This window comes from Chelonoidis abingdonii, chromosome 11 (genome assembly GCF_003597395.2).
Source record: "Chelonoidis abingdonii isolate Lonesome George chromosome 11, CheloAbing_2.0, whole genome shotgun sequence".
NCBI lineage: Eukaryota > Metazoa > Chordata > Testudines > Testudinidae > Chelonoidis > Chelonoidis abingdonii.
This window is the reverse complement of record NC_133779.1, coordinates 7,275,263-7,290,267: the sequence shown is the minus strand read 5'-3', so window position 1 is coordinate 7,290,267 and position 15,005 is coordinate 7,275,263. Positions and strand designations below refer to the sequence as shown.

The 15,005-nt window shown below is 48.8% G+C and overlaps 1 protein-coding gene across 2 annotated transcripts in view; it reads left to right on the top strand.

The window, feature by feature from the left end:
- The first annotated feature begins 10,229 nt into the window (after positions 1-10,229).
- CLPTM1 (CLPTM1 regulator of GABA type A receptor forward trafficking) overlaps positions 10,230-15,005 on the top strand; it is a 38,547-nt gene continuing 33,771 nt past the window's right edge. Inside the window, exons 1-2 of one of the 2 annotated variants that reach the window (XM_075071413.1) lie at positions 10,230-10,334; positions 11,351-11,463. In XM_075071413.1, the coding sequence (XP_074927514.1) occupies positions 10,284-10,334; positions 11,351-11,463 (164 nt within the window). In that variant the 5' untranslated portion in view covers positions 10,230-10,283. Of the gene's footprint in view, positions 10,335-11,347; positions 11,464-15,005 lie in introns of both variants that reach the window. The other variant, XM_075071412.1, reaches the window with a different exon arrangement.

Here is a 15,005-nt window from a genome sequence, read left to right as displayed (position 1 = left end):
AGTGAAGGACCTGCCGCTGAACTGCCACTGAAGACCTGGAGCAGAAGAAGCCCTCGCCGCTGAATTGCCGAGGAAGACCCAGAGCAGAAGCAGCTCCGGGTCTTGGGCAGTGGGTCCTTCACTAGATCCGGGTGTGTTTCGTGGCACTGAAGGACCTACCGCCAAAGACCCGCCGAAAATTCTCATGAGGGCCCCTGAAAACTATCGTGGAGGCCCCTGCGGGGCCCAGGGCCTGGTGCAAGTTGCTCCACTTGCCCCCTGCCCCTGCCTGCTCTCTTGGCTCCATACGGGCCCTGGGAGGAACCCCCTTCAGAGCAACAGACTTTCTCAGGGGTCCACTCTGTCTCGGGAGTTAAGCCGTAAGCCCTTCCGCCTCCTGGATCCGCACCTCTCTGAGCCCTAAGCACTGCACACCTGTCTCTCACCATGGGCCCCTTCAAGGAGTCCACTTGCTCTGAACCCCCGGGGCCTCCACACCCAGAGGGAATAATGCTACCCTGATCTCTAGACCGTAGTGACTCTCAGCCAGCGTAAAACAGGAGGGTTTATTGAGCGTCTGAACACAGCACAGGAAACTCTCTGGACCCTCAGGCTTAGCATCCCTCAGCACAGTACATCTAGGTCTGTCCAGCCTCCAGGTGGGCACTGACTGCTCTCTCTCCAGTTCAGAAGCCTCCTCCTTCCAGCCAGGCATGCTATATCACCAGCCTCAACCGCTCCTCCCCTGTCCTTTGTCTTCCATCCCAGGTAAACAGGTTGCTGGGGCCCTCTCTCCTCTCATGGCTGGAAGTGGTTGGTCAGGACACCGGGGTCCTCTCTCCTCAGCCCATTGTGTTCCCACTGGCCAGAACTGGCTGCTGGGGTCCCAGCTGCTAGGCGAGGCCACACCTGGTCCTCTGCAACAACAAACCCTCTCCCCCCACCTTGTTAAACATGCAGCACAAAGGGAAACCGAAACACGCACACACTATTCATGTAAAACCCTACAAAAATCCCCAACTTTGTCACACCTGGTACGTCAGCCCTGCCCTGCCCTGCAACCTTCACTTTGCTCTGAGCCACAGGGAATGTACTGCAGGTGGGCTCCTGCAAGCACTGCCCTGTAACAAGGCAGAGGAAATGTGCCCTTGATGTGGGGGGCCCTGAGCATATTCTCTCTGCAGCTGTTCCAAATGCCCCCTGCTGCACTAGGGATGGCTGCAGTGACTGGTCAGGGATTGCCTGCAGCAGGTGGCCATGCTGCAATGTGAGAAGAGGGACACCTGCACCCAAAAGGCCTGGCCTATGTGGGTTGTGCAAAGAGAGGAGTACAATGGTCTGTGGCCAGAGGTGGTGTAACAGTGGGAGCCATGCCCGTGCACTGAAGGGCAGATGTTCCAGAGGGATCCTTAGGACAAGGAGTGGGAACACAGGGCAGCTTTGCACAGGGTGGTGAAGTGATCAAGGTCAGGCAGGCCACACATAAGAACATCTCCTATTACCTATGTCGTGTTCACTAATGCTACAGGGTAACTAATACAAGGTCAAATCTAGTGATGACAAGGCCGCTAATAGGGAAAGGGCAGAGTTAAGGTTGCAGGGCAAGGCTGCTGTAGGAGGCCCTTCCTTATAACCCTTAGCTTAATGACTAGGGGACACACCCTGAACTTGGGAGACCCTAGGGCAAGTTCCCCCTGCTCCTGATGAATTGAGTGCCCACACAACTCTACAGGGTAGTCCAATATGGGCCTCTCTTAATCTCGCATATGGAAGTTGTTCCACTTTAATAAAATTGAATAAATCAACATTAACTGGGCCATAGAGTTAAAATCATTCTATAGCCTAGTGGTCAGACCCTTGTTCAAACCCCTTCTCCACCTCAGGAGGAGGGGAGACTTGAACTGGGTGTCATCCTGGCTGAGTGCCCCATCCCCTGGGCTAATTATTGCAAGGGAAAGCTGCTCCCCACTCCCAGACCCTGCATGCAACATAGACAGCCAGCCTCTTTTTTTCCCCTTTTTCCCAGAAGCTCCAACGTTTCGAGGGGCCAGGCAGAGACAGGACCCCTTGGTTTGTGTACACTGGATGAATTATTGTAGAAAGCTGCAAATTATGTTGTGTTTACTTTTCACAAGGAACATAAGTTACTGTTTGGGCTGAGGAGAATACCCAGGTGCCACATTAGTCAATGTTGACCTTGTGTCAGTCATTACAATAGGGCTCTCTATTCTGGGTACATTTTCTGTTGCTCAGCAACCCCTGTGATCATGCCAACATTGATGAACTGCAGCTACTTGGTTTTCTTTGATCACACTCAGTCCCATTGTTCAGGAAATGAGGAAGGAGCACAAGGCATAATTACAGCCCCTGAATGCTGCTGCTGCTGCTTCTTAGAATCTTTAACCCCCCATCTAATTAATGCTGTTTGCCTTGGCCAAACGTGTAATGCAAAATCTGGGAGCGGGGGGGTGGCACTTTCGAGCACTTTGAAACATCATCTCTTACCCCAGAAGCTTTGCTCTCAGAGCAAAACTGCAGAACAGAGGCAGAGGAGCAGCTAACATGCACAACCCACACCCTCAGAGAGCTGTGAAGGGCAGGACTCACACAGTACCTGCGTGCTGGGCAGGTTCAATGGCCACAGCATGCCACCTTCAGCCACTCACTGACTCTGATGTCAGGCTGCCCATGAACCCTCTGACTTAGAGCCCCAGTCATCCTCTGGTTCCCATGCAAATAAGTTTCACTGGCTCCTCAGCATGGCTTAGGCTTCAGTGGAAGTCCAACTTTTAGCCTGTTGCTTCCTCAGAGGGACAGTGGATACAGTGTATGATTTGAGATCAGTCTCCATTGGAGACTTTCCAGTTTGGAAAGGATCAGAGCCGGAGTTTGAACCTCAAGTGTGGACAAAAAAAAAGGGATAAGAACGGTAACATTTGTATGTCATGTGATTATTTTAGGGGTTCTGTATGTTAGGAACCCCTGGCTCAACTGACCTCAAGTTTGGACCATTAATGCCATAGGCGACAACTTTTCCCAGTGCCAGTGGTTGCTTGCACCCCCTTGGCCCTGCCTCAACTCCACCCCTGCCCAGCCCCCATTCCAACCCCTTCCCCAAAGTCCCGGCCCCAACTCCACCCCGTCCCCGCCCCTATTGGACTTCTTCCCCAAATCCCCACCCTGGCCACGCCTCTTCCCCAGCACACTGTGCTCCCGCTTCCTCCCAGCGCTTGCTGCCGTGAAACAGCTGTTTTGCAGCGGCAAGCACTGGACCTAGGGGAGAAGCAATGCACTCGGGAGGAAGCGGAGCGGAGGCAGAGTGAGCAGGGGTTGGGTGAGGCAGGGAGCTGCCGGTGGGTGCAGAGCACCCACCAATTTTTCCCCAGGGGTGCTCCAGCCCTGGAACACCCACAGAGTCGGCGCCTATGATTAATGCTACTCTAGATCCTCCTGAAGATGTCAAGTTTTGTAAAGAAAAGCTAAACCTGCACATAGATTTTAGAGCACTCAGAAAAACTGACAGCTGAACAGTGAACTAGTCTCCACTAGTCTCTATAATGGCGCCACCGCCTGACTATAATCACATTCTAGCATTTCAAGTTTTGTACCGAACATTAAAATACCAAAACTTGGGGGCCACTTTTGCAAATTTTGGCCTTGAGCCAGATTTTCAGACCCTTATTTGCACGATATATACCTGTTTGTTCAGAGCTGAAAGGCAAGTAGGTTAACCCAAAACATCTTGCAACCATGCCTGACAGTGGGGAGAATCACCCTCTGCCTTACCTGGGGCACTGCTTGTTGATCCTACACATGCAGCACACAAAAATGCTATGTAAGGCAGTGGTACATGATCGTGAAAACTGACATCACATCCTGTGTCTTTTTCTAAGAGGTGCTGAGCACCCCGCAGTTGGTTTGAATCAATGGGTGTGTCAGCCCTCACCCCCGCCAAAAATCACAGTCACAGGCTGTAATTACCAGACTGTAGGCACCTGAACCATATTCAGAGGAGCTAATCACCTGCTAATCTCACAGGAACCTTTGGGGACTTGGTAGTGTTCAGAACCCATTAAAAATTAGGGACTGCCATCTGTCAGGGTGGATACAAATAACATTTTTAAAAATATTGGATTTTTATTTAATTACATCATTCTTTTTTAAAATACACCTATTTGAAATGAAATTATGACAACCTATATTAAGGTCTAAACTTTCGATGGTCTAGTATCATTTAAGCAAGAAGTTTGCTGCCAAAGTTCTAAAGACAGTCTAGTCACTGAATTGGGGGAGTCCCTGGCTACATACTTGGACCCATAAGTGCTGACTTTGTGGGTGCTCCAGGGCTGGAGCATCCATGGGGAAAAACTGGTGGGTGCTTAGCACCCACCGGCAGCTCCCTGCCCCACTGAACCAGCTCACCTCTGCCTCCTCCCCTGGGCGCACCACGTGCCTGCTTTTTCCCCCGGCTCCCAGCACTTGCGTGGCAGAATAGCTGATTTGCACGGCAAGCACTGGGAGGGAGGGGGAAGCACAGGGAACACAGCGCACTTGGGGAAGAAGCGGGATCGGGGCAGGGATTTGGGGAAGGGATCCAATGGGGCAGGGAGGGGGCGGAGACTTTGGGGAAGAGGTTAGAATGGGGGTGGGGCCATGGCGGGGCCAGGGGCAGCGCGAGCACCAACTGGTGCTAGCACACACTGGCACTGGGGAAAGTTGGCACCTATGCTGCGAACAAAGTTTGTTGATATGCTAAACCAACTTTGGACAGTGGTAGGCACTTCTGCAGTGCATCGAGAATATTTTCCTCACTTTACTTTATTCAACTAGTTCAGTTTAATGACTAGTTCATTCAAAGTCGAGAAACTGACTGGGACTTAAAAAAAACAGGAAAGCTTGTTTTCCTCTCCCAGTCAACAGATAAAAATGAGATATGAGGAGATAAAAACTAGATCTAAAATCTTGAGAGACATAGTGACCAAAAACAATCAGTTCAGTTCACTAACAGATCATACTTCCCTTGGTGAATAATCAGTTAATTAATTTTAAATGTAAGACATATTTTGATAATTTATTTTTTTCTTATGTATCCAGAACATTTAAGGCCGTTTTATTTAATTAATAAATTTAATTAATCCAATAATAAGAATATAGCAGTAGGGATCTATTACCGACCACCTGACCAGAATGGTGATAGTGACTGTGAAATACTCAGGGAGATTAGAGAGGCTTTTCAAATAAAAAACTCAGTAATAATGGGGGATTTCAACTATCCCCATAATGACTGAGTACATATCACTTCAGGATGGGACGCAGAGAAAGTTTCTTGACACCTTAAATGACTGCTTCTTGGAAATCTAATCCTGGAACCCATGAGAGGCAATTTTTTATTTAGTCCTAAGTGAAGCACATGTCAGGTCCAAGAGGTGAATATAGCTGGACTGCTTGGTAATAGTGACCATAATATAATTAAATTTAACATTTCTGTGATGGGGGAAAACACCACAGTGGCCCAACACTGTAGCATTTAATTTCAGAAAGGGGAACCACACAAACATTAGGAGGTTAGTTAAACAGAAATTAAAAGGAACAGCACCAAAAGTGAAATCCCTGCAAGCTGCATGGAAACTTTTTAAAGACACCATAATAGAGGCTCAAGTTAAATGACTCAATTTACCCCAAATTAAAAAACACAGTAAGAGAACCAAAAAAGAGCCACTGTGGCTAAACAATAAAGTAAAAAGCAGTGAGAGGCAAAACAGCATCCTTTAAAAAGTGGAAGTTAAATGCTAGTGAGGAAAACAGAAAGGAGCATGAATTCTGGCAAGTGAATTATAAAAATATAATTAGGAAGGTCAAAAAAAGAATTTGAAGGACAGCTAGGCAAAGACTCAAAAAGTAATAGCAATTTTTTTTTAAGTACATCAGAAACAGAAAGCCTGCTAAACAGCTAATGGGGCCACTGGATGATTGAGATGCTAAAGGAGCACTCAAGGACGATAAGGCCATTGCAGAGAAACTAAATGAATTCTTTGCATCGGTTTTCACAGTTGAGGATGCGATTCCCAAACCAGAACCATTCTTTTTATGTGACAAATCTGAGAAACTGTCCCAGACCGAGGTGTTGTTAGAGGAGGTTTTGAAACAAATTGATAAACTAAACAGTAATAAGTCACTAGGACCAGATGGTATCACCCAAGAGTTCAGAAGGAACTCAAATGTGAAATTGCAGGACTACTAACTGTAGTCTATAACCTATCATTTAAATCAGCTTCTGTACCAGATGACTGGAGGATAGCTAATGTGACACCAATTTTTAAAAAGGGCTCCAGAGGTGATTCCGGCAATTACAGGCTTGTAAACCCGACTTCAGTACTGGGAAAACTGGTTGAAACTACAAGTAAAGAACAAAATTGTCAGATGCATAGATGAACATAATTTGTTGGATAAGAGTAACATGGTTTTAGTAGAGGGAAATCATGCCTCACCAACCTACTAGAATTGTTGAGGGGGTCAGCAAGCATGTGCACAAGGGGGATCCAGTGGATCTAGTGCATTTAGATGTTAAGAAAACATTTGACAAGGTCTCTCACCAAAGGCTCTTAAGCAAAATAAGCAGTCATGGGATAAGACAGAAGGCGCTCTCATGGATTGGTAACTGGTTAAAAGATAGGAAACAAAGGGTAGGAATAAATGGTCAGTTTTCAGAATGGAGAGAGGTAAATAGTGGTGTCCCCCAGAGATCTATATTGGCTCCAGTCCTATTCAACATATTCATCAATGATCTGGAAACAGGGCTAAACAATGAGGTGGCAAAATTTGCAGAGGATATAAAACTACTCCAGATAATTAAGTCCCAGGCAGACTGCGAAGAGCTACAAAAGGATCGCTCAAAACTGGGTAACTGGGCAACAAAATGGCAGATGAAATTCAATGTTGATAAATTCAAAGTAAGGCACATTGGAAAACATAATCCCAACTATACATATAAAATGATGGGGTCTAAATTAGCTGTTACCACTTGTGACGATCCAGCCCCTAGGGTCAGGGCAGAGTGGCCTATCGGTCACAGTCTATAAAGCTTCAGTGTGGGGCAGTGCAGCCTAGCAGCCGGAGTCTATGAAGCAGCCCTTTGGTGCAGGGCAGTGGGGCCCAGGAGCCAGAGTCTATAGAGCCACTGTGACAGTCTACACTACTAGGGTCAGGGTAGCATTGCTTAGTGGTTACAGTCTATAAAGCAGCCCTCCGGTGCAGGGCAGCGTGGCCTAGCGGCCAGTCTATAGAGCCACCCTTCGGTGCAGGGCAGTTTCTTTTGTGAGTAGTTTCCTCTGCCTCCACAGCTCTCTTGTGAGCAGTTTCTTCCCTGGCCATTTTTGCCTCCATAGTTCTCTTGTGGGCAGCTTCTTCCCTGGTAACCTGTTTATTGTGTTCTTTTATTCTTTCCTCAGCTTCAGATCTGGCTAATTCCAGTTTTTTCTGGACATCACTTTCTGTCATCCTATCTTAACTCGGAAAGTTAGAAAGAAAAAAAAAAACACTTGTGAATTCCCTTGTAGGAAGTTAACTACCCTGCCCCAGGCAGAGAAAAAAATCTCCAGCTGCTCCATAGCTTAAAAAAACACAAAACTCTCTCTGCTTTCTAAGCAGCCAAAAAAAAAAAGGGGGGGGGCAGGGAATTGCCCTTTTAAAATCCTACTGGGCTTTTAGTTCAAAAAGATCCCACTGTGCTGCCACCATATCAGGGTTCCTTCCCCACTCTGAACTCTGGGGTACAGATGTGGAGACCTGCATGAAAGATCCCCTAAGCTTATTTTTAAAAACTTAAGTTAAAATTTCCCCAAGGCACAAATTCCTTCCTTGCCTTAGTATCGCTGCCACCACCAAGTGATTTAAGCAAACATTCAGGGAGGGCCACTTGGAGCCCTACCTTCCCCAAATATCCCCCTATGCTCCTACACCCCCTTTCCTGGGGAGGCTTGAGAATAACATCCTCACCAATTGGTACAGATGAACATAGACCCAAACTCTTGGATCTTAAGAACAATGAAGAATCAATCGGGTTCTTAAAAAAAAAAAAATTTAATTAAAGAGAAGTTAAAAAAATCACCTCTGTAAAATCAGGATGGTAAGTACTTTACTAAATAACAAAAGACTCAAAAACACAGAGAATTTCCCCTCTAGGCAAAACTTTAAAGTTACAAAAACAGGACTAAACCTCCCTTTTAGCACAGGAAAAATTCCCAAGCTAAAATAAAAGGTAATCTAACCCGTTTCTTTTCTGCTATTACTTAACTATATTTGCAAGACTAGATGCTTAGTTCAGATATAGCTAGTCCTGCTTTGAGCAGGGGGGTGGACTAGATGATCTCCTCAGGTCCCTTCCAACCCTGATAGTCTATGATTCTATGTTTTAACGGTTAGGAGCCTATGGGAGGTCCACACTACCCACCAGATTGGCGGGTAGCGATCAATCTATTGGGGATCAAAATATTGCGTCTCATCTAGATGCAATAAATCAATCCCCAAATGCGCTCCTGTTGACTCCGGAACTCCACCAGGGCGAGAGACGGAAGCAGAGTCAATGGAGAGCTGCAGCCATCGATCCCGCGCCATGAGGACGGGAGGTAAGTCGAAATAAGATACATCGACTTCAGGTACGCTATTCCTGTAGCTTAAGTTGTGTATCTTATATCGACACCCCATCTCCCCAGTGTACACCAGGCCTATGAGATTAAACCTATCCTTAGGAAAAGAACTGAACACTACAAATACAAAATAAGATTAAAATTGATTATTCAAATCAAGATTGCATGCTTGCTGATGTAAATCATGGTTACAATCAGTGATTAAATGGCTTTGATTTAAAACAATATAACCTTTTACCTAAGGTCCTTATCTGACACACAGCACTGTACTATGAGCACCTCTGCACAGAGCCTCAAAACCCCATTGTGAGATGGAGAAGTGCTATATCCACAGTGTGGGGATGGGGAGCCAAGGTGCAGAGACTGAACAGCCCGCTCTGGATTGAGCATCCAGCACTAGGGGCCTCACACTGCAGGTTTTAGCTGTAGCAGGAGAAACACATTTAATGGCACATAAAATAAGAGATTAAAACTATCACCTCCCCCACCTCACCACTAGTTCAGTTTCCGACCCCTCCTGCCCATTATGCCTCCTCCGGCTCAGCTCCCCCACTAACTACAGTCCCCCAGCTCAGTTCCCCCTACTACTCCCCCCAGCTCAGCTCCCTCAGCTCCTCCTACTACTTCCCCCCTGGCTCAGCTCCCCCTCAGCCCCAGCTCCCCCTACTACTCCCCCTCTGGCTCAACTCCCTCAGCTCCCCCCACTACTCCCCCGGCTCAGCTCCCCCTCAGCCCCAGCTCCCCCCACTACTCCCGCTGGCTCAGCTCCCCCTCAGCCCCAGCTCCCCCCACTACTCCCCCAGTTCAGCTCCCCCTCAGCCCCAGCTCCCCCCACTACTCCCCCTCTGGCAGCTCCTCCCGCCACCAGCCTCCCCACTACTCCCCCGGCTGCAGCTCCCCCTCAGCCCCAGCTTCACTCCCCCACTGACTGCCGCTGGCTCAAGCTCCCCCTCAGCCCAGGCACTCCCCCCCACTAACCCTCCCGTCAAGTCACCCCTCAGCCCACTCCCCCCACTACTCCCCCTGGCTCAGCTCCCCTCACCCCAGCTCCCCCACTATCCTCCCGCTCAGGCCCCTCAGCCCCACTCCCCCACTAATCCCCTGGCACTCCCTCAGCCCAGCTCCCCCACCTAACTCCCCCCGCCACTTCCCCCTCAGCCCGCTCACCCACTACCCCCGGCTCAGCTCCCCCATCAGGCCCCAGCTCCGCGCCACTACTCCCCCGCTCAGCTTCCCCCAAGCCCCAGCTCCCCCCACTACTCCCCCTGCCACTCCCCCTAGCCCAGCTCCCCCACACTACTCACCCAGTTCACAAGCTCCCTCAGCACCAGCTCCCCCCACTAACTCCCCCTCTGGCGCAGCTCCCCCCACTCCTCCCCCGCCAACCCCAGCCTCCCCAATTACCCACACCGCCCCGGCTCACCCCCCCAAGACTCCACTATACCCCCGCCCCGTGCCCCCATCCGGCTCAGCACCGGCTCCTCTCAGCTCAATCCTCCCCCCCATTAACGGCACGGCCCCATTCACTGACCGCGCAGGAACTGCTGGCTCCTCAGCGAGGACAGTCACAATGACCAGATTCATCAGTGTGATCCTCCAAAGGGGGCGGGGCCGCGAGCAGCTTCTCGCGAGAATCAACGCAGGTATCGGTGCAGCAAGATGGCGGCGCCGGAGAGCAGGCGGGCGCTTCCTGGTTCCGGCGGAGAGCAGGTAGCGGCGCTGTGGCGGTGTCGCCGGGTCCTCTGGAGCCTTCCCCTTCCTGGGCCGGTGTCGGTTCCCGCGGGCCTCAAACCGCTTCTCCACGGGTTCGGCCCTTCCGCCGGGTCGGGCGCGCTCAGCCCCAACCTCCTTCCCGCCCCTGCCGCTGGGCTCTCGCTCTCCTCCGGGCTCGGCCCCTTCCCCGCCGGGCGGGCGGCTCAGCCCCCACCTCCTCCGCGCCCTGCCGCTGCGCTCCGCTCTCCCCTGGGGCTCGGCCTCCTTCCCCCGCGGGCCGGCGGCGTCAGCCCCACCTCCTCCCGCCCTGCCCCGCTGGGTCCGCTCTCCCGAGGTCGGCCCCCTTCTCCCCGCCGGCCGCGTAGCGGCTCAGCCCCCTCTCCTCTCCCCGCCCCTGCCCGCTGGGCTCCGCTCTCCCCGGGCTCGGCCCCTTCCCCCGCCGGGCCGGGCGGCTCAGCTCCCCACCTTAGCCCGACTCTGCTCTCCCTGGGCTCGACCCCCTTCTGCCCCCTCCCCCCGCCAGGCTTGGCCGTCTCAGCTCCTCGCTTCCTCCCTCCCCTGCCCTGGCCGTGTTCGGCTTCGCGGCTCGGCTCCACTCAGCCGGGCCCCCCTTACCCTCACTTGTCCCTAGGTCGGTCCCAGCTCAGCTCTGCACCTCCTCCCTTTCCCCCCATGCTCTGCTTCCTGACCCCCTCAGTCGCCTTCCTCGCCAGGCTGCCCCGACTCAGCTTCCAGCCTCCTCTCCCGCCTGGCTTCATCTCTCTGGACCGCCCCATCCCTTCTGTTAGGGCCCAGGTCCTTCAGTCCTGGAATCCATGGACGCTCCCGTGTTGTTTCCAGACTGGAGCTCTGGGCTCCCCCAGAGGCCCTGGTTGGGGGCTTGTCCTGCATAGCCAGCTGGGGGAACCACCTGGCCCTGCCCAACAAGTGGCCATTTCCCACCAGCAATACCAGATAATCTGCTGCCCTGTGCACTGCTTAGCAGCCCGTATCTGCTCCTCCCTCTAAAGCAGGTAATGAGTAATGGAACCGTCAGGGGGGCCCCAACTGCAGAGACCCAGCAGCAGAACCAGCCCCAGCAACAAGCTCCCAATGCCTGGCAAGTCATCAAAGGAGTGTTGTTCAGGTGAGTCCTGGCTGATTCCCCAGCTGCCCTGTGCTCAACACATATTAAAAACCTGATGTTAATTTCAATTTGGCCTCTGAGTCGCTTGCCCCTGGCTGTAGGTGCTGTGGCATTATTACAAATACATTTAGTAACAAAACATCAACAGATCCCATCTTATATTAAAAACTGCCATTCAGCAAGGGCACATTGACAACTAAAAACTCCCGCTCCTCTGGTCTCTTGAGAAACCCCACAGCCCAGCCGCTGCTGCAAGAGCAAGACATGTTCTGGTCTGAGACAAAGCTATAAAGTTGGGGTCATCTGCATACTGACAGCACTTCGCCCACAGTTCAACGTTTCACCCGCCAGCTCTGCCACCAGTCTCCTATCGCATAGAATGCTGCAGTCCCCTAACTGCATTGCCTAACACTAATCTCTGGGGCTCCTCCAGGTGGGAGGGAGAAGAACAGAGCCACCTGAGCTCAGCTTTTTCACTCTACCATGCACTGCAGTTGAGAGACTAATGCCTCATGATCTAGTATTGACACAGGCACCTCATCTGTATCCATTACTGAAAGGAGATAGCCGTGTCTCTGTACATACCCAGGTCACAGCCCTGGTTGTCAGTGGGAAGTGCGAGGCATTGAGCTACTTCAGAATGTCTCATCACAGCTTCTCCATTTCATAACCAAAAATGGAAATATGGGTATTAGTTAGTCTCTCCAGTGACAATCAGCATCGAGTGAGAGCTTTTCAGCAGAATCTGAAGAGATGCCTCCACTAGAGCAGTGAGCATCGTGCCCTTCTCTGAGTAGATGTTAGTGTTCTCAACTAGCCTTCAGCAGCACTGAAGGAGGAGATAAAGTATGAGTTGAGTAGAATGTTGTCCCAGGACATCCAGAATCTGAGTGAACAATGCTGGTCAAAATGTGACTGGAGAGAGCCAAGTGTGTGTCTCCTTCAGAGATTGTCCTGCTTCTATGGCTGCGGACAGTTCAAGCTAAATCTGCTCAGTTTTTTTGGGAACAGGAAGGCTTCACAACAGCCACTGTGTGGAAAGAATGTGATTAATCAGGTTAATTGTTAACCTGAAAGAAATTGTTGCTGGAGGTTTTGCAGATGTGGTAGAGTCAAAAAAAATTCTTTAACATTTGCACGGCCACTGTGAAAGAATATTTAAAAAAAAAAATGGACATACGTGATCAGCTTCAGATGAGATTTCTACCACTGGTGGTGATGGTGATGAGTAGTTTGTGTGTGAATTGAGAGTTGTGGGCTCTAATATTGTGACGAAAAAAGATGTGGAGAGTCAGGAGCATTGGAAATACAGGGGAAAAAATAAAGTCCCATGGGAACTGAAATAGCTTAGGTTAAAGATTCCCATACAGCTTGATGCTGTTTAGCTCCCAGCCCCCAGAGTTAGAACAAGTCTTTTACAGACTAGATAAGCTTTCCAGGCTGGTGTAGGCCCCTACCATGTTTCTAAGTTAACTTAATTCATTCAAGACTGGAACAGTCCTGTATTTAAGACAGGTTCCCAGGCTAACAGTCTTCTTAAATGAAACTCCAAGCTGGAGAGGCGATCCTGGCAATTACAGCCAGTAAAACCTAACTTCTGTACCAGGTAGATTGGTTGAAACTATAGTGAAGAGCAGAATTATCAGACATACAGGTGAAAATGCTTTGTCGGGGGAAGAGTCAATATGGCTTTCATAAATGGAAATCGTGCCTCACTAATCTGTTAGAATTCTTTGAGAGAGATCAACAAACATGTTGACAAGGGGGATACAGTGGATATAGTGTATTTAGACTTCCAGAAAGCCTTTGACAGGGGACCTCACCAAAGGGTCTTAAGCAAAGTAAGCAGTCATGGGATAAGAGGGATCCAATGGATCAGTAACTGGTTAAAAGATAGGAAGCAAAGGGTAGGAATAAATGGTCCATTTTAAGAATGGAGAGAGGTAAAAAGCAATGTCCTGCAGGGTCTGTTCAACAACCAGTGCTCTTCAACGTATTCATAAATGATCTGGAAAAAGGGGTAAACAGTGAGGTGGTAAAATTTGCAGATGATACAAAATTATTCAAAATACGTCAGTCCAAAGCAGACTGCGAAGACTTACAAAGGGCTCTCACTCAACTGAATGACTGGGTAACAAAATTGCAGGTAAAATTCAATGTTAAGTGCAAAGTAATGCACGTTGGAAAATATAATCCCAACTATACATGCAAAATGATGGGATCTAAATTAGCTGTTACCATTCAAGAAAGAGATCTTGGAGATATTGTGGCTAGTTCTCTGAAAACATCTGCTCAATGTGCGGCTCCAGTCTAAAAAGCTAACTGTTAGGAACTATTAGTAAAGGAATAGACTATAAAACAGAAAATATTATAATGCCTCTATATTAATCCATGGTATGCCCATATCTTGAATACTGTTTGCCAATCTAGTCGCCCCATCACTAAAAAGAGATATTAGAATTGAAAAAGATACAGAGATGGGCAACAAAAATGATTAGGGGCATGGAACAGCTTCCGTGTGAGGAGAGATTAAAAATAGACTGTCAATTAATTGCAGTTAACTGACGCAATTAACACAAAAAAAGCAATTGCGATTAATTGCAGTTTTAATTGCACTTTTAATTGCACTGTTAATAGAATACCAATTGAAATGTATTAACTATTTTTGGATGTTTTTCTACATTTTAAAATATATTGATTTAAATTACAACACAGAATACAAAGTGTACAGTGCTCACTTTTTGTTTTTATTACAAATATTTGCACTGTAAAAATTAGATATAGTATTTTTCAATTCACCACATACAAGTACCGTAATGCAATCTTTTCATCGTGAAAGTGCAACTTTAAAAGGTAGATTTTTGTTGTTACATAACTGCACTCAAAAACAAAACAATGCAAACCTTTGCAGCAGTCCCCAACCTTTTTTGTCTGGCAGGCACCAGACAGCGAGCCATGGAGGACTGTGGCGGTGGACAAGCATCCACCGAAATGCCGCTGACAAGCAGTGTCATCCAGTGGCATCGCCGCCGAAATGGCGCCAGCAACACCTCTAGATGACGCACTTTGTCGGTGGCAAGCAACGTCATCCAGAGGTGTTGCTGCTGAAATGCCACCAAATTTTGGCAGCATTTTGGCAGATGCTCGTCCGGTGGCCAGTACGCGGGCGCACGTAGACTCCCCGGCGGGCGCCATGGCGACCCCTGCTTTAGAGCCTACAAGTCATAGAATCATAGAACTGGAAGGGACCTCGAGAGGTCATCTAATCCCATCCGCTGCACTCAAGGCAGGACTAAAGTATTATCTAGACCAGCATTTTCCAAACTTTTTTGCCCACGAAACACTTTTTAGCCTGTTACAGAACGCTTATAATATTATTTTGTAGTCATTTGGTTTTCAAATAAAAAATTATTTATGCTCAAATATATTTTATTTTGTAAAACAAAGCAAAAATACAAATTTAAAATAACTTGAACTAACAATTTCTAACTGGAAAGCGCATATAAAGTAGTACAAAAATCAAGTACAAGAGTCAAAATTAA